Source organism: Chinchilla lanigera, unplaced genomic scaffold (genome assembly GCF_000276665.1).
Source record: "Chinchilla lanigera isolate Chin_1 unplaced genomic scaffold, ChiLan1.0 scaffold00004, whole genome shotgun sequence".
NCBI classification, from domain to species: domain Eukaryota; kingdom Metazoa; phylum Chordata; class Mammalia; order Rodentia; family Chinchillidae; genus Chinchilla; species Chinchilla lanigera.
The window spans coordinates 34741877-34766445 of NW_004955405.1; the positions used below are offsets into that span (position 1 = coordinate 34741877).

At 41.3% G+C, this 24569-nt stretch overlaps 1 protein-coding gene across 2 annotated transcripts in view; it reads right to left on the reverse strand.

Moving 5' to 3' along the window:
* Anks1b (ankyrin repeat and sterile alpha motif domain containing 1B) overlaps nucleotides 1-24569 on the reverse strand; it is a gene marked incomplete at its 5' end in the record, with an annotated part of 1074464 nt that overhangs the window by 40264 nt on the left and 1009631 nt on the right. Inside the window, 3 exon segments of one of the 2 annotated variants that reach the window (XM_013518589.1) lie at nucleotides 4710-4781; nucleotides 6853-6981; nucleotides 13793-13867. In XM_013518589.1, coding sequence (XP_013374043.1) covers nucleotides 4710-4781; nucleotides 6853-6981; nucleotides 13793-13867 — 276 coding nt within the window. 2 annotated transcript variants of the gene reach the window in all.

Sequence of the window (24569 nt, forward strand, 5' to 3'; positions counted from 1 at the left end):
AGGCTGTACTACAAAGTGATTCATAGACATCGTTCTACCTAAGTGGACACCTCAATATCAAAGCGTTTGTAATCACAGGCTCTTATTAAGGAAAACACTACAAGATAAGACAGAAATTGCAACTTAATAAAAAGTTAGGGTTGAGAGCAAGTTTCCATTGATTCTTCTTCACTAAGCACTATTTAGAAGATAATATTGGGGGAGGGCATTATTTAGAGTTTGCATCCAAAATTGAAGCAGTCTTAAGAGGAATGCCTGTGTATAAGTGTTTATATTCGTATCATCTCTACCATAATTGCTCAGACTTGGAAGCAACCAAGTTGTAATGGTGGATACACAACTTTAAGCAGTTGTAAAACGTCCAAATACTATACCCTGTATATCACAAAGAGTGAACTCTAATGTAAACCATGGACTTTAGTTAATAATATATCACTATTAGTTCATAATTGTGACAGCTGAACCACACTGATGCATGATGTTAACAACAGGGGAAACTGTGAGGGTGTAACAATAGAGAGAGTTTGTGGGAACTCTGTACTTCATGCTCAATATTTCTGTAAGCCTGAAACTGCTCTAAAAGACAGATGAATTTTAGGGGAGTGAACGACTGCAATAATAACAGGGGATTCAGGCCATGACCAACTGGTCCAGCATCGTAGCCTGTGTAACCCCCATCATGAGCCCCAGCGTACACCAGGACTCACGTGGCTAGGATGCAGGTTCGTCCGCTGCTAACACATGCACCGCTCTGGAGCAGGACGTCGATAATGGTGGCGATGCATGTGTGAGCACGGGGAGTATTCAGCATCCTTCTCTACCTTTCTTCAATTTTTCTATAACCCCAAACTGCTCTAAAAAACCAAGACTATTTAAAAAGAAAGTCTGTTAACTAAAAAAAACCTAAGAAAACTTGAAAGGGGAAAAAACTGGTTAATTTGAGCATGCAAAGTAAGAAATGGGTCCATGCGTAGAAGATGTGAATTAAGCTACTGTCTAACATGTTAGTTTATTATGGCATATTTTTAACCGAAATAGTATGTATCACAAAACACCAGAAAATTAGAATTATTTTTGTTTTACAGCTGAAGGTGACTTTAGAGATTGATAAATAGATATAGGTAGACTAAGAAACTAATTAATTGTGAATATCAAACACTTCAAACGATCTCAAGTAGAAGGGAAATCTGTATTTTGCTTTTATTGGAGCACTAATGGTTGTATTAAAATAAATATTGGGGGGAGACTATCTTGTAGTCGCTAAGGATGCACGAAGAACTGTTCTGAAAATCTTATGTACGTTAACACACTGGAATATATCCAAAATTACGAGGTATAGTCCATACTTAAATGGTTCAGTTTATGCAGTGCTAATCTTATAGACTACCTGAGGGTTCCAAAAGCTTTTTCTTGAGACAGCGTCTCACTGTGTAGTTCAGAGGCCGGCCTTGAGTCCACTTTGAAGCCCAGGCTGGCCTCGAACTCCTGATTATCTTTCTGCCTCAGCCTCCTGAGTGCTGGGATTAGAGATATGCGAAACTACTTCTTAGGAACACAAATTCTCCACTTTTTCAAGATGTTTCTGTTTTGTTTTGCTTTTTAAATTTTTTTTCCAAACCGTTTTAAAACTCTGGACAATCTGTTCCATTGCACATGAGAGAGATGGTCTAGCCTTGGATTCACAGGGTGGGAGGTGGAGTGAGCTTGAGTTCAAATCCTTGCTCTGCACTTGCTGGTTATATGATGGCCAGCAAATTACTTAACTTTCCTTTGGCCTTTCTTCCCCGAATGTAGAGCGGGGATGATGGCCATGCAGGTTGAGCATCCCTAACGTGAAAATCCGGAATTGAAAATGCTCCCAGATCGGAAGCTCTCTGAGCGCTGATGTGACGTCACAAGTGGACAGATCCACAGCCAAAATGGAGGTGCAGTAAAAATACAGTATAAAACTACCTTCGACTTATGTGTGTAAAGGTGCATAGGAAACACGAGTGAGTTCTGTAGTTAGGCTTGAGCCCTATCCCCAACATATCTTTATAAGTATATGCAAATATTTCAAAAGAAAAAGCTCAGATTTGAAACAGTCGGGTTCGGATAAGGGAAAAAGTATCTGCCTCACGGATTAAATGAAACAATGTCTACGATTCTCTTGTGCAGAGTGGCGCATAACAAGTGTTAACTGTTATTAATCCTAAGAAACTGATTTTAGGACCCTGTGATTTTATGTCACTTAGGGAGTCATCTATGATGATCTCTTAGACTGACGGCAAGGTGGAGACACCTCTTTGTGGGACCTCCATCCCTTTGGGGTAATAAAATGTTTATATATTGTTTTTCTCCACTGGATCTCAGCTCAGGGATATCAGCAACCAAAATTATTACTCAAAATCAGGAGACACGCTGAGTTACTTCTTCCTGGGAAAGAACTTTTAATTTCAGCTAAAGTATATACTGTTGAACCAAAAACTATTTTTCTTCTTTTAAATCAAATAAAAGAGTAAACCGGGTAAGGTTTTAATCTACACTACTCTGGCCTAATACTATTACTGTATATCAACTTTTAAGATACTTGTGTCCTAAAGCATTTCCCATGAAAGGATTTGATTACACTGGTACTTTCAGCTGAAATGCCACTGTTTTGAAGACAGAGAAAACAGCAACTTCAGGTTCAAACTGAAAATGACTGCAAGCTGAGATCACACCATTTTTGGCTGGCGAAAGTTCTAATTCACAATAGTGCTAGATAACAGATCAAATCTGTGCTTCTGGTTTTGAGAGAGTGAGTGCGGTGCATACAACATTAGCTACTGCACCCAGGACCGTGATTTAGTTAATGAAGATGGGAAATAAAGGTTTATGATATTCTAAGAAGCAATCAAATTTCTATTTTCATGTAAACTACCTAAAATAAACACCAAGGGCAGCCAATCAGAAAAATGCCCCAAAGAATGGAAGAATGGCTCTAAATAGATAGCTTTTCCTAAGTTTCATTTTAAGCAACAGACATGTATTTAACTAAATTATTCTCCTCTGAGACTATTAAAATGGCTTTGCTCTTACTATCAGGATGTAATTTCAGATCCACTCAATTTCGAGAAATTGACTGAAACTCAAATCACAGATCCGGCTTATTATAGTTGCTGCTACGGACACGGTACAACATTTTTGACAATTAGAACACCGAAGTGGCTGGACTTAGGTGATTTAGTTAATAGTATTCAATCAGAGGTGTCAAATTAATTTCTTACAATGTTCATGAATATCTTTGAAATCATCACAGGCTTGATGATTGGAAAATCTTCCAATTTTCTCGTTCAGTGGTGACATAAGTTAGATGTGTGCCTATTTAGAATACGAGAGTCCCAGAATTATAAGGCCAGGAAAACCCTGGAGCATCGAATCTAATGTCACTTTCAGAGCAAGAAGAAAGCAAGCTCAGGGTAACGAAGGGGAAATAGGGGCTGGAAGCCTGAGGTCAGGCAGATCTGAATTCTGGTTCTGTGCTGGCAACTCATTCACCGTGTGAGCTTGGGAGAGTTATTTAACCTCCGTGAGCCTCAGATCCTGCCCCTGTAAATGGGGATAATAGTTACACTACGGCACACCGAAACCACCAGCAAATGTTAGTGGCCATGTAGTATTATGAATAACACGTACCCTGGAACACCAAGCAGCACCAGAAGTAAAACTTGGGTTTAGTGTAAACACAAGACTTAGCATGCAAATTCATCAAGTAGACGGGCAACGATCACACTTTTTCTTTTGCTACTGTCTTCATGAAAATATTACATTAGTGATTGCATAGTGAGGTTTCATTTTCATACAAATTTGCATATATTTAGCGTTTCATGAGTAGTACATACTTCATACTTACTTTCTAAGTGTTTTAGTTCAAGTATCTGCTTTCAAATAGTTCCCATCAGCAGATGCTCACACAAAATTAATGAGGAGATACTCTGGCCACAGATAAAAGATAGGGTTCATTCTCTTAAATTTAACTACGGTTAGCTGTGACACTGAGGAAGTCTCATACTCCTACGACCACATCCTCCTTACATCTGCTACGGAGAAAGCAAGAATGAAGGGCATATCAAAGAAAAAAGCGCATGAGTGCACGGGTGAGGTTTGCCTTGGTTATAACAGACTCAGGACTCCAGCAACCCCCAATCACGGACAGGGGGAATGGCCATTTTTGTCAACATTTACTGCCCTTCTGCCTCATCCCACTTAGAGCTGGAGGTTTTGCTTGTATTTAAAAAAGAAAAAAGAGGGATTAAGATGTCGTACGAAGTATTAGTTTTATAGAATATGTTCCCAATACTTGACAGTTTTGAGCTAAGCTGCAGTCTTTACAATAAATATTTTCAGACTGTCAAGTGGGTTTTTAAAACAACTTCTTGAGATAAGCTAAGGATTCTTTCTCTCTTAACCTGGAAATGATCAATGTATACGCACAGTTAACTTCAGTCTCTTAAAAATAATTCAGAGCAAATACAACATGGTAAAAGAATATTAAAGAGACATTAAACTTTAGTGAGAAAAGGCCAAGCATAAGGACGAACAAAGCCAAGACACCTTTTTCTGTAACACCAATGTGACTCAGCAGACCAGCCGATGAAGAAAACAGTAATTTGAAAGGTGGCAATTTGTACCCATACCCAGTGTTTAGTATTTCAGCTACTAGAAATAAACTACTTTGGCAAACTCACCCGCATTTTTGCACAAGCATCTTGAGTTGATTCTGTCCCCCTGAGCTCTTTTATCAGCATAGAACCTAAATACTAAAATACAAACAAAGGAATGATTTATGAAAAGGAGAGTATAAAAATGAGTCAGGATTTAAAAAGAAAGGCAGAAGTACTGCCAGCTAGGCTTCCTGGCTATAAGTTGCCAATAAGTTTATGAAACTAACAGAAACTAATCCTTACACATAAATGTATTCATACAGCAAATGCAGCAGAATGAACCATACGTTCTGGGGGCTGTAAATTGCTCTCTGTAATGAAGCAGCAGCATTTTCTAAAGATGCCATCTTTCAAATCATATTTAACTGCAAAATGGGGGCATCTAAAAATGTTTTCCCTTATTTATTTATTTATTTTTTTTGAGGCAGCAATGTCTGCAAAAATAAATCACACTACTATCTGTGTAATTACAGGGTTGTATGAGACAGCTGAGGAGCTAAGCAACCCGTCCCCGTCTGAGATTATTTGGTGGCATAGGTAATTAACGTTAGGCTGTTCTGAGGCAGCGATGCAGTTCTGGACCCTTTTCATTCACAGCTGCATGCCCTGTGGTTGATTCACCTGAGAGCGGGCCAGGGGTGGGGGCGGGAGGAGGGGCGCCCTTCTCCCCTGCACAGCCGGCCGGTGCCGTCAGGCTGGGAGCGCTGGGTGGACACAGGGAAGGGTCAGGATGTTTCCTCCCAGCACTGCCAGCCCCTCTGCTGTGAGGTGAGTGGGTCCCAAACCACCTCGGTGAACAGCACCACTCATTCTCCTGCTTCTGGTTGAGGGAAGATAGCTGTGAGCGAAGGCACCTTGCTGCCTTTTTAGCAATAACTTCTCACCAACCTTCTGAAGCTTCAACAGGGTCCTTTCTTTTTATCGTTTTTCTCTTTCCCCACTGGCCTTCAAAATAAATAAAGACCACTAAATATCTTTTGTTTTGTTTTGTTTTTGTTTTTCTTTTCTTCCAGTACTGGGAATCGAACTCATGACCTTGTGCTTGCCAGGCAGGCGCTGTGCCGCTGAGTTAAATCCCCAGCCCCTCAATAGCTTTTTAAAAAGTGAATAAAATAATTATTTCAGGAGCCACGAAGGACATTTCCTGACCTAGCTGATGACTCTTGGTAAAGTTCAGACACAGGGAAGCCACCGCTTTGGCGAGGAGGCGGCCCGGGAGCAGAAGGCCTGGTCGAGGGCGCTGAAGAAAGCGCTGTTCAGAAAGCCTCAGGGGCTTGGGTCCGAACTTCGAAGCGCTTTCCAGTGACTACTGCTGAAAGAAATCCATTGCTGCCGGATAAGCAAGCAGTAAAAGAGAAGACAGCACAAGGGGAGGAAAAAAGCCCCAACTGCCAGGGCCCACATCTAAATCAAATTAAGGAAAATGAGCCTGGTGCAATCTTTATCTTTGAAATTATCAGGAAACTTTGTCTAATTGGAATGTTTCACGAGAGGTGGTTTTCACGCGCTGCCAGGACTTCGGCCATTTTTTTTCTGCTGTAGTCATGACAACCACTACCTGCCCCAACGACAGCATTTTGAACATTTACCTGTTCTCAGCTAAGGATAACTACTGCTTCTGTTCCAAACAGAAATGAGACAGAAACCCCGACCACCAAAAAATCTAAACCAGTAATAGAATCCAATAGATGACAATGAAAAGAATTTGGTATTTATATAAAGTGGTAGACTCAACGTTCTGAGATCATTGGTGAATGAAGACGAATATATATGTCTTTTTATATTTATACTCATTTCCATTTTATTTTACCTATTTATTTTTTGCAGTGCTGGAGATTGAACCCAGGGCTTTATGCACGCTACGTAAGCACTCTACCAGCTCCTCGTTTCTATTTTAAATTGTGCTTTACCACATTCCTTTTGATGCATACAACTCTGTAAGAGGGGCAGAACAGCTTATGAGCTTAAAGACTTAAGGTGTTATAAAACTCTAGTCAGTTGGACGTTCTTTGCACAGAATGCTAGTTTAAGAAATTGAGGAGGGGGAAAACACCTTAGGAATTGCAGTGATGAATGTTTTGGCGCATTTTCAATGTAAATGCAAAATACCCAAAAACATGCCCTCTGTCCCAACCTGTACCCAAATACTGAATCCACAGCAACTCACAAAAGCCTTGTAGTCGCATGACTGGAAGATGAGCTTTTCTGGGTGATGTTGCCAGTACTGCACTGGAGTTGAGGCTGTGGCTTCATTTGGAGGTCGCAAGGTGATAGAAGGCTCTCCCCAGTCTCCTGTCTGAAAATGACACTTATTTTAGAAGCAATATGAGCCACAGGCAAATTCCACCCCCGCCCCCAAGCTGGCCTGATTCTGCCCTGCACAGGTGGGTATCACTACAAGTGCATTCAGGTGTACCATGTCCATAAATACTGTCACTGGTTCCCACATTTTTGTGTGTATTAGCATCATATTTCCCAAAGCTGAACTAATTCAAAGTTGAATTATTCTATTTTAGGAATGATACCTTAAGCTAAGTAATTTTAAAATAAGATGAAGAAATTAATGGTTTATTATTCATAATTTTGTGTTATAACAGAAAAGAATATAGCATCCTTGAAAGAATTTTCTGTTGTCAAACTTGATTGGAATTTTTAGTTTGAATGCTTTTATGGGAGCATACACAGTTCCATAAATTTCAGCCCCCAAATATGACATGTATAGTTTGAATTGTAGATCTCTGGAGAAATTTTATTGTATGACACCAAACAGAATGTTAAAGGAAAAATTTACTAATGGGTGGTGTTAGTTGCTCTCATTTGAATCCAGTTGTATCGACAAAGGGCCACTGTGATTGCTACCATCCTCAGAAAACCTGACTGTCAATGACAAGTGTGCCCATGTGTGCTTCTGCGTGTACTGAGCACCCCGATTCACAAACACAAGTGCATTCGCATGTGATGGTATATCATGTGATATAAAGCCCCATTGAGACACCCCAAACAGAAGGGCATCCAATCATTTTACTAATCACTTTCCATGAGATTAGCCTCGATCTGTTTTCTGACTGTCAAGGTACGGTTTGAACATTTATGAAGCCAAAGCCCTGTGCTGGTTTGCATGTCACACCCGGGGTACTTCTTACTCTTTTTCCTGAGGTAAAGATTCTGATGTTTCAAAAATCTGTCCTTTGTTCTCTGGACATAACTGAAACTAGATTAGGGGCAGATTTCTAAAGCCACTCTCTTCTAAACTGACTTTGGTGGGCTTCGTAGAATTGTGAGAAATTACTTTCCTCAGGCATTTGCAGAGTGTAAAGAGGTTTCACAAGGCTCCCAAACCTTGGCTACAGACCGATGCCGCAGAGCTCTCAGCAAAGGGGCTGACACACTGTGGGATTTCTCAGGGAAGATTTTCAAGCTGGGGCAAAAGTGCAAAATTGGAATGCATGTTCTGGGAGAGAAAGGAAGTTCGCAGAGTTCATCAAATTTTTGAAAGGATCTAGAGATGCAAAAAGTTAGGGACCACAGGCCTCCAGGAAAGCTCAAGTAGGGTGCATGTCTGGAGATGAGCCTTCTGATTTTCTCTGTGCAGTTTGGACTTAGACTGGGTGGGACAGAAGGTAGCTGGCAAAGACAGAAGCGGGAGGCAAAGGCCTTGCCTCCTGGAAATTTATAACTGGCTTTGAAAAAAGAGAAGAAAAGTTCTGGAGTCCATCAGGAACACCCAGGCTCTTTCACAGCACCAGAGAGCCTGAGGCACGTGTCGTGGAGGTGGGTTGCTTCTAGCCACAGGGGAGCCCAGTTGGTACAGTGCTGTCTCCATAGCTTTTCACTGGAGCCTGAGATGCCAGAACTCCAGCTCTTCTCTCTCCGTTCTGGGCTACTACCGCTCTCTGTGTTTCTTTTGTTCTACTTGCTGATTTACTTGTATGTTGCTTGACTCTCCTATTCCCTATCTGTTGATATTTTTAAGACCTTACCTGTAATATTAGCACTAGCATTTTCCTGTTGTAAGTTCCATCCCTGATTCACAGTTGAATTTTTCTCTTTCTAGTTATATAAATTTTTATTTTTTAAGAGCAGTAACCAATTGCAATTAATTTCAGGATTAAGTTTTCCTCTGGCTTCTAATTTTGATTTTTTAAAATTTTCTTTCTCTTGCAAGTGCATCTTTATTATCTGTCTAGTTCTTATTTCAATTGGCTGTGATTTGCTCTTAATATACTAGTATAAACTTCAAAATGGAGACTTGTAGAGTTCATTATTACTTTGAAGCTGAGTGTAATAACCTTTAAGTGATAATAGACTGCAACACTAGAAGTACTGCAGCTAGAAGTTTGTAAATAGAAGCTCTCCCCAAATCTAGCAAATCATCTTTTAATTTCCCATTAACCCCACCCCCACTCCCCAAGCAACAACAACATAGCGAACAGGTATAGTACACTTAAGTCACAGGTGACACTGTCACAGTCACAGGTGACAGAACAACAGAAGTGTGCACGCAACTCCGTGGAATGATACAAAAGGAGGATCTGGGTGACATCAAAAGATCTTTTGAGCCAGTGTCCCCTGAAGTGCCAGCCAAACCAAGCAACAGATCTTTATGTTCGCCCTATTCTGGTTTAGCTGAGGTACACCTCGGCCGAGCTCAGTGGACAGGTTTCGGAAAGCCTGAATGACATGGTGGGAGCTGGGTTTCCAAGGACTGCAGGGGGAAGAGCTGGCATAGGGTGGCGGGGGTCGGGGGAGTGGGTGCCTTGAAGCTGGGGGTATGGGGACATTTCACAGGTTAGTATGCTAAACATGCAAACCATGTGCAAATCCATTCTCCAATTGTTCAGTTAACTCACGCACTTTCATAATTAAACTTTAATGCGAGTTCCATACACTCAAAGCAGAACTACAGCCAAATGCCGATCCAAATATTTCCATCATCTGCAGGAGTTGCAGCAGCCATTTTGGGAACAAGCTCCAGCACATACACCCTCCACCCATTTGGAAATCGAGATCCTTCACTTGATAACCACCCGAAGAAACTGGGGGCACATCCATTTACCTGCGTGCGCAGCAGCAGCAGCAGCCTCTGCTCTCCTACGACTCTACTTTGTCCAAAAATCACAAACCACCTGGTTTGAATCCAGGGCGGCCTGGTAGGAACTCCCTCAGTGCTATGGGGGAAGATACTTCCAGGAGAGGGAACGATGTAATCTTTACTGTATTTTCCTTGTGGCCGTGAAATTGTACTCCAGTCCAAATATTTTAAAATTCCCTCTAAGATTGGGTTGGACTCTTCTGGAAATAGAGCCCGAGTTTTGTCATATGTAGTGCTATTTCCAGAAGTTCATCTTCAGAGGGGACAAAAGTGTTTTTAGGTGAATTTATAAGAAAATAAATTTCTTTTCTTCAAATTCATCAATCTATCTCTCAGAATCTTAGATTGAAGATCTGGAAATAGTAGAGCACTCACTGTGTAGAAGCTGAGTTCTCTCTTTGGAATTTATTTAATGGGAATGGAGAGATTCCCACAGCTGGACTTAGCATCGCACTCTTGTGAAGGACAGGAGTGACTCTGGCTCACAGCTGGGATTCAGCCCTACCTGGCTGCTGCCAGGAAAGACAAGAGCCCGGAGAAGCCGGCTGCCTGAGGCCTCAGACCTCCTGGAGGTGGGACTCCAGCAGGGACAAGCCATACAGGAGCCGGGGAGAGGCGTGACCATAGGGAGTGGGGTAAGACACTGGCAAATAATAATTTTTGCTTCATACGTCAAATAATTTGGAACTTTGAAGCTCTGTGTTCGTGCTCGATGAAGGTTACTGCCATATCTACATGGGCTCTGCATTTCTCAGGCAAACATTCTAAGTCAATTCTAATAATTTCCCACTGTATAAAAGCTTATTAAAAATTAAATAAAAATCAAACAGATCCGAGAAGTCTTTCACCTCAAATAATGGTTTACAATGAAAATTTATCTTTAACGAGAAGTAAACCTAAAGCTGGGTAACAATGATGCAATAATATTTAATTAGAACAACAAGATGAAGTAGGAAAAGCTCAGGGTAGAATTTTGTCATTTTTAAAATACTACCAACACAGCAATCTTTAGAGGGCTTTCTTCAGTAATTACAGAAGTGAAATTAAAGCGATTTAAGGAACTTTTAATAAACGTCTTCGAGCTATTTCTTTAGAGCTTAAAATACTGAGGGAAAATCTTTCCTTTAGGTTAATGTATGTAAATGAACTTAATATTCTAAGAATTTGGTCATGGCTCAAAACCAAATTTATTTGGCATTTTAAAAAATGTCTGCCTTAAGGCCTTTTCAATTTTTGATAAATACACTAAAGGCCATCAATTAAACAGTGTGAAATGTACCTCATTGACTATCTCTTCAAATTCAAAATAAAAATTAGCTTTCAAATATTAAGAAAAAACATAGTGCTCGCTTCGGCAGCACATATACTAAAATTGAAATGATACAGAAAAAACATAATTTGATTTTTGTGTGTGTGTGTGTCTTTTTGAGACAGGGTCTCACTTTGCATTTCAGGCTGGCCTTGAGCTCAATTTGTAGCTCAGGCTGGTCTTGAACTCACAACAATCCTCCTGCCTCAGCCTCCTGAGTGTTGGGATTACAGGCGTGAGCCACCATGCCCGGCAAAGAAACATAATTTGAGATTAAAGTTTTAAGTGGAGTGTTGATTCTGTCTAACAGGTATTTGCCAATGACTAATTACAAATTCATAGTCTGGTTGAGTTTGAAGGACTATAATTGGGATATATATATATATATATATATATATATATATATATATATATATGTAAAATAAACATTCCCTTTAAACAAACAGCTTAAAAATACAAAGCCATTAAGTGAATTTAGTGAAAATTCACAGAAGTCTACATACAAAGTTTTATTGGGTGGCAGATTCCAAAATGCAGCTTTTAAACTCAGCATTATTTCCTTTTTAGAAATTTTAAAAATTTTTTGGTACCGAGAGTCAAACTCACAACCTCGCTCTTGCCAGGCAGGTGCTGTGCCACTGAGCTATACCTGGCCCCTCAGCATTATTTCAAAAAGTGGTAAACAGCTGCCAGTTTTTAGTTCATGCAACCAGATATATAAGGTGAATTCCAAAACAGATCATACGGGGTAGCTCTTTCCCCAAAGGAAAAACTGACTTACATATTCTAGGACCTCTGAGAATACAAAGGGGGAAACATTCTCTATACTCTTATTTTTTTTTTCTTTAGAAAAAGATTTCCTAAGGATGTCAGTAAATAATTAAAAATCACGATCGTGACTCAGCTTTCTAACAGAAAGGTATATTTTCCAAGACTTGTATTATTCTTTCAAAATTTTTTAAAATTTCAATTAAAAGATTTAATTGATTTTTTAATAAAAAAGCTTTAAAATCTTTTCTACTAGGAAATGATCTCGCCTACTTTCTTATAAATTTAGATCTGAATATTAACAAACATTCTTCTGTATTTCTTCAAAAAGAACACTTAATGAAAAAGTAAAAGTGATTTTAAATGACTTTTTTTTTGGTACTGGGAATTGAACTCAGGGCCTTGTGCTTCTCAGGCAGATGCTGTGCCGCTGAGCTATATGCCTGGCCTGACAATGGTTACTGTAAGATTTTACATTCAATAATTCTCACAAATTTCAGAGATGGGCTACATAAACGTACATAGGACACAGGTGATTACATCTACGCTCTTTAATCTCTAAGCCTTGAAGAATGTTCCATGTAGCTCTACGCTTAGCGATAAATACATATATTTGGATGTGAAAGTAAGAGAAGGTCTCCCACAACATGCACACACACATAAAATCAGGATCCTGCAGTAGCTCCTTTGAAAATTCTTTAGGAATACAGGATGCTAGTGTGGTGAAATGCAGTTGTTTGCACCGAATTTGTTCTTTCCATGAAAAGCAGAGAGGGCCACTTCTGAACACATAAGAGCTTGCGTGGCATCTACGAGTTCAGGAGGAGCTGCTGAGCCATGGAAGCACCGTTCCCAGGCACTGCACACGCACCGCGGCCCTCACGAACTCGAAGTCCCATGCACAGGACAGATGTACCCGACGAGGCACCCAACGAGAGGCCCTTTGCATGCCACCCCAGCAAACTGCTCAGTGATTCTCAACCAAATATCACAACCTCTCAGACCGCGGGCTATCCAGTGGGAAAAATTCCACAGGATGTGAAAATAGGTCTGTACTTTAAAATAAAATACTTAAAACTACATTAAAAATGCTTACTTTCCAAACAAAAATGATTTTTATTGTGAGACAGGGTCTTGCTATGTAGTTCCGGTTGGCTTTGAACTCACTGTGTAGCCCAGGCTAGCCTTACCCTTGCAAGAATCCCCCTGCCTGTCTCCTGTGTGCACGACAGGCATGCACCACCATGCCCAGCAAATTTTTCTAAAGCGTACAAAGGAGAAATGTGAATATCTGAATATTAAGCAGCTCAGCAGCTCAGAGTAAAATGGGTCACAATTTCATATACATTGTGAAGATCAATTCAGTACTGTCAAATGGAAAAAGGCTGAGAACCACCTTGTAACTGTAATAGCGCTTCTCCCAGGTTCTCCTCCACCCATATTTGCATAAAATGCATATGGAATATCATGCAAATCATACTCAAGTATTTCTCACAAGTGAAGCGCATGAATCATTGAGAGGCATTGGACACAAAGGGTTGAATAGCCCGTGGACATAGGGAAATACAAAATGGGCAGGAATAACACTGATATATACATGTACATATATATATATCAATTTACCCTTTTCCTTTTTCCTGCAAAAGCAAGTTAACACAGATGCCTGGAATGAAAGCCAAAACTCACATGGGACAGATTTTAACCATAGACTGTAAAACCAAATAAGTTTCTCATTTTAGGACAATGTTTACACATCAACTGGTCACATGGCACAGTAAATGAAGTAGAATAGACAAAAAAAAAAAAAATCTCAGGAGTCACTAGACATTACAAATTTTCTGCATTGCCGGGACACAGTACCTCTAGCTGTCGACAACACTCTGCAACACATCACACAGCGCACGTTGAGGTAGAGGAAATAACCGTTTGTAACCTTACATTATGAACCTGATGGATCGCTGAGAAAGGAAATCCAGCGTTCTGATTCGTCCATATCTCACAGACAGACGACTGCTGATATAAACAGAAAACTATCTCATCTTGTCAATATTTAAAACATGACAGCTACCGAGGTAGCATCCAGAAAGGGCAGGAAGAAAATAACAAAATACAAGAATCACATTTCTTAGGAAAAAGAAAAAAAACCTTAAAGAATGTTTTATGGTTCAATGGTTTAACAGTTGCCTTCCAAATCATTTCTTTCGCTTAAAAATATTTTGGATTGGCTGAGAGGAAAAAAAAAAGATGATGTATTCATTAGTGTTACATCCAGGGCAATTACCAATAAATTCACATCTCAGGAAAAGCAAACTACTGTATGTTTTACATTAGCCAGAAAGACAGGCAATACTTTTTCCCTCTGCACGTTGTTACTTTCAGAGTAATAGTCAGTAAAATATTTTCATTAAGTTCAAAAAGATGGGGAAAAAGTCTTTAAAACTGGTCAAACACTTTAATTTACTTATCTTCAATGACCAAGAACGAACAATACAATATAAGCAACTTTCCTGATTTAGTTATTGGTCGGCTTGGTGAACCCAGAAGATGTTTATGGCTCTGGGGCTCTCAAGGGCGAACTCTGAAGCTAACAAGGTAGTGGCAGGAAGATGGGAGCAGCAAGAGGCGGGAGCTGGGAGGGACCACAGCCTCTGTGAGTCCAAGGAATTGGCTCCGAAGTTCACGCTCTCCCATGAATAGGGCAGTGCTGTTTGCCCCAGATTGAATGCCAAACTATCCAACACGCTTTCTCAGAATTTTAAGCAGAAAACACTAAGTAGCTCGATGGGCTTTTGGCCTGACCTTTCGCAAGTTCTTTTTCTGAATGCCATCATTCTGAAAGACACTTGAAATTGAATCACAGGAAGCAGCAGAGTGCGGAAACTCACTCCGCAAGCACTGGAAGCATCCCCGGAATTCACAAGTGGATGGACACAGATCAGAAGCACACACCCACAGTACGGCTCAGAAACCCAGCAAGCATCACCAGCGAACAATATGGAAAACAAAGCTTATCCCTGGTTAGAAGTCCCCTGTTCCCCAAAGTAGAAGGGGGTACATCTGCCCCTTTGCTGTCCCACCCTCTGTCACCTGGATACCTTGCTATGCACAGATTGCCTGGTAACTCTGTAAGGAAGTTCTGGGGCCTGACCACAGGGCACCTCCAACTGCCTCCCACTTAGACCTCCTCTGCTGTCTTCCAATCCCTGTTTAAACTTCACGCTATTTTCCCCACAAGGGGACCCTTGTCTTCCTTTCAGACACTAATTCTGTAGCAAGTCAAGGACCCTCTGCTGATACCAAAATCTAAGGATGCTCAAGTCCCTTGTATAAATGGGACAGTATTTGCATATAACCTGTGCACATCCTCTGGTATACTTTAGATTACTTCTAATACTGATCACAATATCTATAGTATATAAAGACTGTATTTTTAAGGGACCAATACCAAAGAAAAATAGTGTGCACTTGTTCAGTACAGACAGAATTATTTTTCAAATCTTTTTAACTCACAGCTGGTTGAATCCATGGATGCAAAACCCAACACACGGAGGGCTGACTATGCTAACTCTGCTCGGTTGGATCACCATCTTAAGTGGCACTAACTGTGTTGCTAGGATACTCTGAACCCTTTCAGCACTCTTACCTACCTTCCTAGCTAATTCCTCTGCATACACCCCAGCTTCTACGACTTTCACATCCTTCTAGTGCAAGCAGTAACTCACAGATCACCTGCCACCTGGCAGATGAGAAAACCAACATTTGGAGAGGTTACACGGCTTCCTCAGGCTACACAGGGGAGTGGCCCAGGTTTCACCTGGCTGGGACGGCTGGGGAAGAGCCAACTTTACAGAAGGCAAAGGGAAGCTCTAGAGACAGGGACATTGTTTTACGGAGCTTGAAACAAGTCTGTCCACATGGAGCTACAGAATGGAACAGTTTCAACTCCACTGGGTCTAAACACCTACATGTTTTATTGTTTTCCAGTCATTACTCTTAAATGGGCCATGCCGGTCTCTCACCCTGATGGGCCCAGACCACTTAACATTCTGGGTTGACTGAGTCATGAAGAATCCATGTGTGTAAAACCCAGCTCAGAGCTGATTCTAACATTCCCCTTCCTCGTCACAGGCCAGGTGTGGGGCTTCAGACACCCAAGGTGGTGAGACGCAAGGGTACGCTTTGTCTTCTAAGAGGATGGAAGGAGGGGTGGCTCGGCCTCTCCCCGGATGTTCCCCACCTCCTCTTCCTCCTTCCTGTGTTTAGTTGTTGTTGTTGGTGGGGGCAGGGAGAAGGACAGGGCCTCCTCGTTGGGTGCAGCGGAATTCTCTCTGCAGGGGAGGAGGTACAGCACTCCAGCCTCCTGCTGTACATCCAAGCAACCCAACCTGACCTGTGTGCACCACGGTCCTGCAGGGCTGTGGGAGGGCAGGCTGCTCTGCTGGCACGGCCCCTGTCTGCTAGGACTGCTCCCTCCAAGTGTCTTTCAGGCTGGGTAGGTGCTATGGACACCCACCCACCCGAAGTCCGGCCATTGAGAGATGCTGGTTTCTCCTCCTGGCAGGGACCAGGTTTAGAAACCCAGCAGAAAATAGTTAACAACAGCAAACTATGGAAAAGAAAGCTTATCCCTCTTTAAAAGTTTCCCCCACTGAATTACCCCTAGGAACTCTCACCAGAAATTCAGCTTCTCGCTCCAGTTACCAGTGTGTCCACCGAAAGCTGCCCTGCTGCCATCCAGCCCTCTGTCACCTGGATGGCTTGCTGTGGGGATGAAATCCAGGCCTTTCCTTGGGGACCCACACAGCTCGCAACTGGTCCTCTGTGCATATGGACAGCCAGGTGGCTGACCATGGCAGGATAGGACACAGCACCTCTTGGTGAGCCCTGAGCAGGTGCCTGGCTCCATTCTTAGTAGCTTTCTTCTTAGAGTATGTGGTACTTACAGCCTCCAGGACAATTCCCACTTAGCATGCTGTTATGCAAAGGGATCTTCCCACAGCCACAGAACATAATAAGAGTTGGGGAGGAAAGATAGAATCTGGTGCCATACTTATTTTTTTTCACAAAATTCATTACCTCTGTGAAGAAACTTATTATCTCACTCATAATCATTTATGCCAAAGAGCGTTCATATATGGCTTCTATACATTTTTAGAAGTCAAAGTAACTATTTTGCATTGATAGGCTATGTTTCAAACACAGAAAAAAGTAAAACCTCTGTAATTTCTGATAGTTCCATGAGTCAGTGCAAATGATAAAGTTAGATTTTAAAAACAAGGATTAGGGGCTGGGGATTTAGCTCAGCGGCACAGCGCCTGCCTGGCAAGTGCAAGGTCGCGAGTTCAATTCCCGGTACTGGAAAAAAAACAAAAAACCCCCCAGAAGCCCCCCAAAACAAAAACAAGGATTAAAATAAAGGTAGTTAATTTGGTTTTTTTGGTTATGAAAAATTTTAAAGCAGATACAGTCTCATATCCCAGTCATTTTGTTGGTGGTAAATGACGGAAGGGGCTCACAGAACAGCAAGGTTGGCTGGACCCACTGTACACTGGTGTGTTCCTAAGCCAAGTCAGTCCTTATGGGCATAGGGCTATCAGCCTGAGCGCTGGGAGGAGTTTTAAATGCAAGGGTTTCAGCTGTGAAGATTCATTATACTTACGAAGACACTATTTGAAGGTACACTATGTACCAAGGCACCAAGTTTTAAAAAGTTTTGAGAAACAAACTAGAATAACCAGTGATAAAATTTCATCTGAGGTCCAAGTTCCAAGTTCCTAGTGATTTAAATCCAAGCTGTAACTATGCTTGAGAATGTCTTCACCTGCAAAGAAGACAAGTTCTCGACCTACTTATTTCAGCAGGATGTTGCACAGCTCAGATACAGCTTCGTGAGAAAGGAAACTTTCCCAGCTAAGCTTTTAGGGCCTGGAACACAGGGGGCCCTCAGACATGTTTACCGAATGCATGGAATCTTACAATCTTGCCCAATGCCTTTGGGAAATCGTAGAGCATTATACAAACATTAGTCATTTGTTCTCATTTATAATTGGTTCGTTTTATTGTTGTCACTTGTGCCGTTGGCAAACTATGTCACTGCCAACACTTTTGGTACATGCACCGAACTTAACCTTGCAGACTTCTTGTTAGAAGAGTCCTCATTTTTCCTGATCAAGGCTGGCAGAGGGCTTCCAACCTTGTTGGAGAGAGAAGGAACATTTGTCATTAGCACACCTCTATGTCAGAAGGCTGCTGTGGACAGCTTGGGAATAATTCTGTAAAAGAATGTTAGTCACCCATGTGCGATTTCATTTGCTTATTAATATTCTCTCAATCCTCTTTCCACATATACTGCAAGGGCTAATTTCATTATTCAAACCTGAATTACTATGCAATCCAAATGAAGTGGGGTGAAGTAAAGATAGAGCAGTCTTATAACTACTATATTATCAATAATTTACAGTAAAATAGCTTCTTAGTGTGGACTAGTATCCTGGAGCAAGGAGTGTCAGCTTGGTGTATTGGTCCAGGCATAGAACATATTTTGGTTATTTTTATTTCCTCCATCTCTCCTCTCCTCTTCCCCTAATCCCCTTCCTCATCTCTAATAGTCTACCTTCTACTTTCCTATCATCTCTCCTTCTCTCCCTTTTTTATATCCCTCATATAAAAGAACTATGTGATATTTAACTTTCTGAGTCTGGTCTCCAGTTCCACCCATTGTCCTGTCAATGGAATGATTTCATTTTTTACACCTAAATAATATTCCACCATGTATAGGTACACCATGTTTTCTTTATCCATCCATGGACGGGCACCTAGAGGTTTCCACAGCTTAGCTATTGTGAATTGTACCACAATAAACATGGGTATATTGTAAATATACCAAGGAGTAGTATATCTGGATCAAATGTTATCTCTATGTTTAGTTTTTTTGAGGAACTTCCATACTGATTTCCATTGTGATTGTACTAGCTTACATTCCCACTAAGAGTGGAAGGGCTCCCTTTCCCCCAACATCTTCACTCTTGATGATGGCCATTCTGACACATTCTGACAGGAATGAGGTATAATAGCTGTAGTTTGATTTGCACTTCCCATGGCTAAAGACATTGAACATTTTTTCATACACTTATTGACTATTTTCACTTCTTTTGAGAAGTATATATTCATGTGCCCATCTGTTGACTAATTGGGCTGTTTCTTATTTGTCAAATTTGTTGTGTTCTTCATGTAGATATCAATCCCGTCAGAAGAGTGGGTGGCAAATTTTTTTCCCTTTCTTTTTCTCGGTTGTTTCTTTTGCTGTAGCTTTTTAACTTGGTGCAGTCCCGTTTGTTGATTCCTGTTATTATTTCCTTTGTGTTTGGAGTCCTACTGAAGAATGTGCCTATTGCTTGAAATGTTTCTCCTACATTTTCTCCTAGTGCTTTCAATATTTCTTGTCATATACCTACATCTTTAATCCTTTTGAATTGATTTTAGTACAGGGTGGGAGACAAGGATCTAGTTTTAATTTTCTGCATATGGGTATCTTGTGTTTCCAGTATAATTTGTTAAAGAGTTTGTCTTTCTACATTGTATGTTTTTGCCCCTTTGTCAAGTATCAGATGTCTATAATTGCATGGGCTTGTTTCTGTGTCCTTTCTTCTATTCCACTGCTCTACATGTTTGTTTTTATGCTACTACCATGCTGTTTTTGTTACTATGGCTTTGTTGCATAACTTGAAATCCAGTACTGTGATATCTCCTGCATTACTCTTTTGCTGAGGATTGCTCTGATTATTCTGTTTTTTTGACTTTCTATAGGAATTTTAGAATCACAACACATATTTTAAAGTGCCACACACATCTTAAAGTATAAGACACACCTCATTCTTGTTATCATCTTGTATCTCAGGCTATCATGACTTCAGAAGATACAGGACACTTATGTTCAAATCTAGTCACAAAATAAAAAGAATATCACCAATCTCCCAAGTTTTCCTCCTAAGCTTTCCTTTTGTTCTTTTGTATTCACTTAGGTAGTAATCTAGAAACTTATTTACAGTAAATTGACCTTTCTAATCCTCTGTTTTGCCCTCTTTACTAGAACATTCTCAAAAAGTGCTCTACACTTTCAAATAAAAAGCAAAAAAATCCCTTCCCTAGACTCAGCATCACCTTCCATCTCCAGCTCAATTTCTTTCTTCCTCTTTAAGCAAAACTAAGAGGTGCCGCTGTGATCTGAGCTTCCTCTTTTCCTGTCCTTACCTAATGCCACTCTACTAAAACGAAAGTAACTTCATTTCCTTTATCTATTTGGCGCATTTTGTCACTTCTTCCATTGCTTAGCCTCTTCTGCTAGTTTCCAACCATCCCTGCTATGTCGGTCTTGGATCTGTCTCTAATGCTTGGCTGTTGGTTCTACCTACTCCTGACTCCCAAGTTTGTTTCTCTACCCAGACTTCTCCCCTGAGTTTGACTTGCACATCCAGCTGTCAGTTTGACCTCTCTGATTTGATATTTAATGGACATCTCAACCTTGAGTACCCCAAACCAAGCTCCTGTTTACCTTACCTTCTCTGTAATCACTCCTATCTCAGCAATTGGTGTCTGTCTTCTTCTAGGTGCTCAGTCTTGAAATGTTGGGGCAGTCCTTTCTCTCACACCTCACATTCCACCCAGCAGCACATCCCACCGATCTATTCACCTTCCCATCACTGCCTGGGCCACACCATCACCCCCTTTACTGGACGGTGCCATTTGCTTTCCAACTGCTCTCATTGCTTCCATCCTTACTCATGTAGTGTCTACTCATGATATAAGAAGCAAAATGATTCACTTAAAGTGAAAACCAGACCATGACGCTTGGCTCCATTTAACTGAGAAGAAAACCCAATGCCCTCACAGTGACCTACAAGGTTCTCTATCCTTTGCCTCACACCACCTTGTCCCTTTCTCCTCCTCTCCCCTCTTCCCCTTCCCTTTCCTCCTCTCCTCTCTTCCAGCTCTTCCTTCATTTCCTCTGTTCTTGACAGCCATACACCTCTCCCTTTAGAGCATCTGCTTTTGTTCCTCCACCTCCTGAGCTGCCTCTCCTCAGACACCTCAGGGCTGGCTCCCTCAGGCCCTGCATCTTCTATGCCAGTGTCACTTCAGAGAAGCCTCCCGGGCACCCCAGCATCGTACATCCACATCAAGGCTGTGCTTCCACACTGTCAAAGGACTGTTCTTTCAAGGAGAAGTTTCAAGTTTGACAAAAGTTTAGAGCATAAGGCTATCTCTTGCTCCCTGTTGTTAATGCAGAGAGAGTCACTGTCATCTACTGCATGTAAGGTGAAGGTCGCAAGGAAGTAGGGATCAGCCCTGCTTTTAATCCATGTTAGTAGACCGAGCATTGCTATGGAAACGATCCTTTCTTTCTAGTTAGAGCCAGCAGTAAACTGGGACTGAGAGTCTCATGGTGGGTCTGGGAAGTGAACAGGCTGTCAGCAGCTCCATCTATCCAACCACACCAATTAGGTTCTGGAAACCTTCTGGGAGTCTGCGAATGTTGTGTAGCTAGTTTAATAAACTTATATGAATAGAGCCCTCCAGTCAGTTTCTATCTGAGATGAAATTTTGTGCCTTGTTCTAGTCCTGGAAAAAAAAAAAAGACTTTTCCCCTGTTCCTCTCGTTTGTCATAATACTTTCACACTTCAGGGTGTTCTGAAATTGACCAGAAAGGATTCAACAAGAAATATGAAAGGCTCAGAGTGAAAGCTAAAGAAATCATAAAGCCCATTTCTTCTCTTGGATGACAGCTCTCCTAAAATGAAACAAAAACAAACTCGAAGAGCAAACAGAACAGTTTCAAAGGTGGAAGAAAAAAGGGCTTTCCAACAAATGGAGCTTCAGCCAGCAGCTAGGGAACTCGGCGGCTCCTTGAACAGAGACTTAGATGAGATCTGTCAGAGGACAGAGTCAAACATATTTAGTGTCGGGAAGCAATAGCGCCTCTAACCGCTCTGATGCAGATTTCCAGGGGTGATGGCCCCATGGCTGCTGCTTCTCTCTCTGGGCACTGTTTGAATCCTGCCTGGAAATCAGAAAACCTGAGCCTTTTGTTTCTTCTGAATTACCCAGAGGCCACAGGCCAGCATCGGATCATGTCCTCTGTCCTACCGCGTAGACAAGAGTGCTCCTCCTCTTTTTTGCTGAGTTTTAGGATACATTCTCAACCCTCTGACAGCTGTGTGTAATTTAGATTCTTCTTCTCAAGGACTCGGTCAGCTTCTCAAGTTGAGTGTCTATGTGTATTTATCTCTAGATCTAACAAGTGGAAGAAAGAAATAAAATGTACTGTTGACCCTTCTTATGAAAGGTTTCAGATACATTGTTTTATTTGCAGAGAAAACTAAACTCAAGAAAATGCTACTTTCCATGCTTTCCTCACTTTCCAAAGAGTAATTCTTCCAAAATCTCAGGATCATGACCTTCCCTTTGTGTCTGTGGGGATGATTCTTGGACAGACCAGAAGGGAACAGTCAGGCCAACAGATGTTCCACGATCAACATCTGCATCTGTAAACCACTATTACTGGTGTCAGAATTAATCAACTAACCAAAAGGAGGAAGCAAACAGCACGATTGGTCCCATTCTAAGCCCGCTGCCAGGATGTGAACTCTAACACTGTCTGATCAGGTGTACGGTTCTTCTATCTGTCCCCTCTTCCATATTTCCCTCCTCTTTCCTCCCTATGTTTGTTAACTTTGATTCTGGTTCTGATAATCCATAAACTAAGCTCCTGGCTGCCAACGCAGGAGAGAACTCTAAGCTTATGGTATTCCCGTTATCCATTTGTAGAAATAATCTATAACCTGCATTCCCTAATATGACAATTGTAGCCCTAAATGACATCACACAATTGTTTATGAAATGTCTTTGCAGGAAAAAAATAGAGCAGAGGGAAAAAAGAAAGCCGTCTATACAGTCTAGATCTCACTGTGCAGCTCTCAGGCCTCTGCACGTTGTGGTGTATACGACACTTGGGATCATGCCGTTAATAGCAGGGCAGATGAATTTACCCACTGAACCTCCAAGTTTGGTGCTTTGGCTACAAACTTGTTTCTGGATCAGTAAAAAGCAGAAATATTAATAACTTGTTCTGAAAAGCAGTGACCAGCTCTTTACCATAACACGAATTACAACAAAGAAACTAAATTTTGCAAAGTAATTTTTTTTGCCTGTAACATCCCTTTAAAATATATATTATGCTCCTTTCTTGAAAACCGAGGCTATCATTTTCTTTACTTAAACTCATTTATTAGCTATATTTTCAGCGTTTGTTGTTTCTGATAAAGAGAGGTATTGAACAAAGCTGTTCATTCAGCAATGTTTCCTAAGACACCACTATTTCTTCATTTTATCCGTGTGAAAAAACAAGGTCCAGCTGAACAGTCATCTTGAATGGTGCCAACCAGCGAAGTCTCTGGTAGAAGGCCGCACAGCAATCCTTTCATTCCTCCTTGCTCAGGGGTGCACTCTGCGCCCTGGAGGACGACTTGAGAGGTGTGCTTTGCCAAGGGAAGCTTTCTAAGTCGGCACATCACACAGTTAGGAAGAATCACTGATGTACTGAATGACAACCAACTTCTAAAATGGCCTGAACGGTTTAGGATTACTGGACAAACAACTCGGTAGAATGATTTTATCAGAAGAGGTACAATGTAAATGCAAACTTTGAGGGCTGAGACGGGAGACAAGGCTCATGACCATTGGTAAAGGCTGGGAAATTGCCATGAAGAAAAGCTCAGCAGGGACTAGTAATATGTTAATGTTGCTTAGCAAGAATATCAACACAACACACATGCCCCAAGCTGGCAAGCCAGGCTGCTGTGCAGCTCACTTTCCACTTAGAATGATATTAGCAAGGCACTGGATATGCTTATATACGGACGGAAATAGATGAAGGATATGTCTTCAGTCTTAAGGAACTATCAGCAAAAGGGAGCTGATTTAGTTTTGGTTTTTTGAGAAGAGTACGTTAACTTATGTCGGAGAGTTCTGGGAAGACATTTCAATTCAATGCAAAGCATAAATTGTATCAATTAGAACTTTTCCAATGATGGAACTGCCTTGCTACCAGGGAGCTAGCTTTCCAGTGACAAGCTGAAGCAGAATCGTGCGGCTGTCTGTTAAGAATGCATTAGAAAGATGGCCGCATCTATTAGGAGACAGGACTATACACATTGTCTAGCCCACTCCTACCCTAAAATTTGCAGCTTTTCTTTAAGAGCAGCACACAAGAATCTTGTAGGCATTAATGCATGCAGACAAATTCAAGTTACTGCAAACTTAGTAATCTGTGCTCAAACCTCCTTAAAATGGAGACCCACATGGAAAGGGGTCATGTCATTTCACAAGGCTTTACATGAAGCAATTGTTTGCTATCCCTGACTTTTAAAATAATGAAACACTGGATGCCAAGAGCAAATGATTTTCTTCAAATCCAGTGTTCATCTGCGCTACCTCTCAAGTTCCATTTTCTATTAACCCCATATTTGTAAAAGGTATTGAAATGGTATTAGTAGAACTTTTCAAGAGACTCAAAATATCGCTTTGTGCCTTTTTGGTGCTCTAACACACGCCATGTGTGCTGGCTCTTGGTTAGTGGAGGCAGAAGAAGGTGTTCTGTAACACAAGTGGTTCAAATGCAAGCTGAGAAGCGGGTGCTTGGGGTTTGAACCTGACACT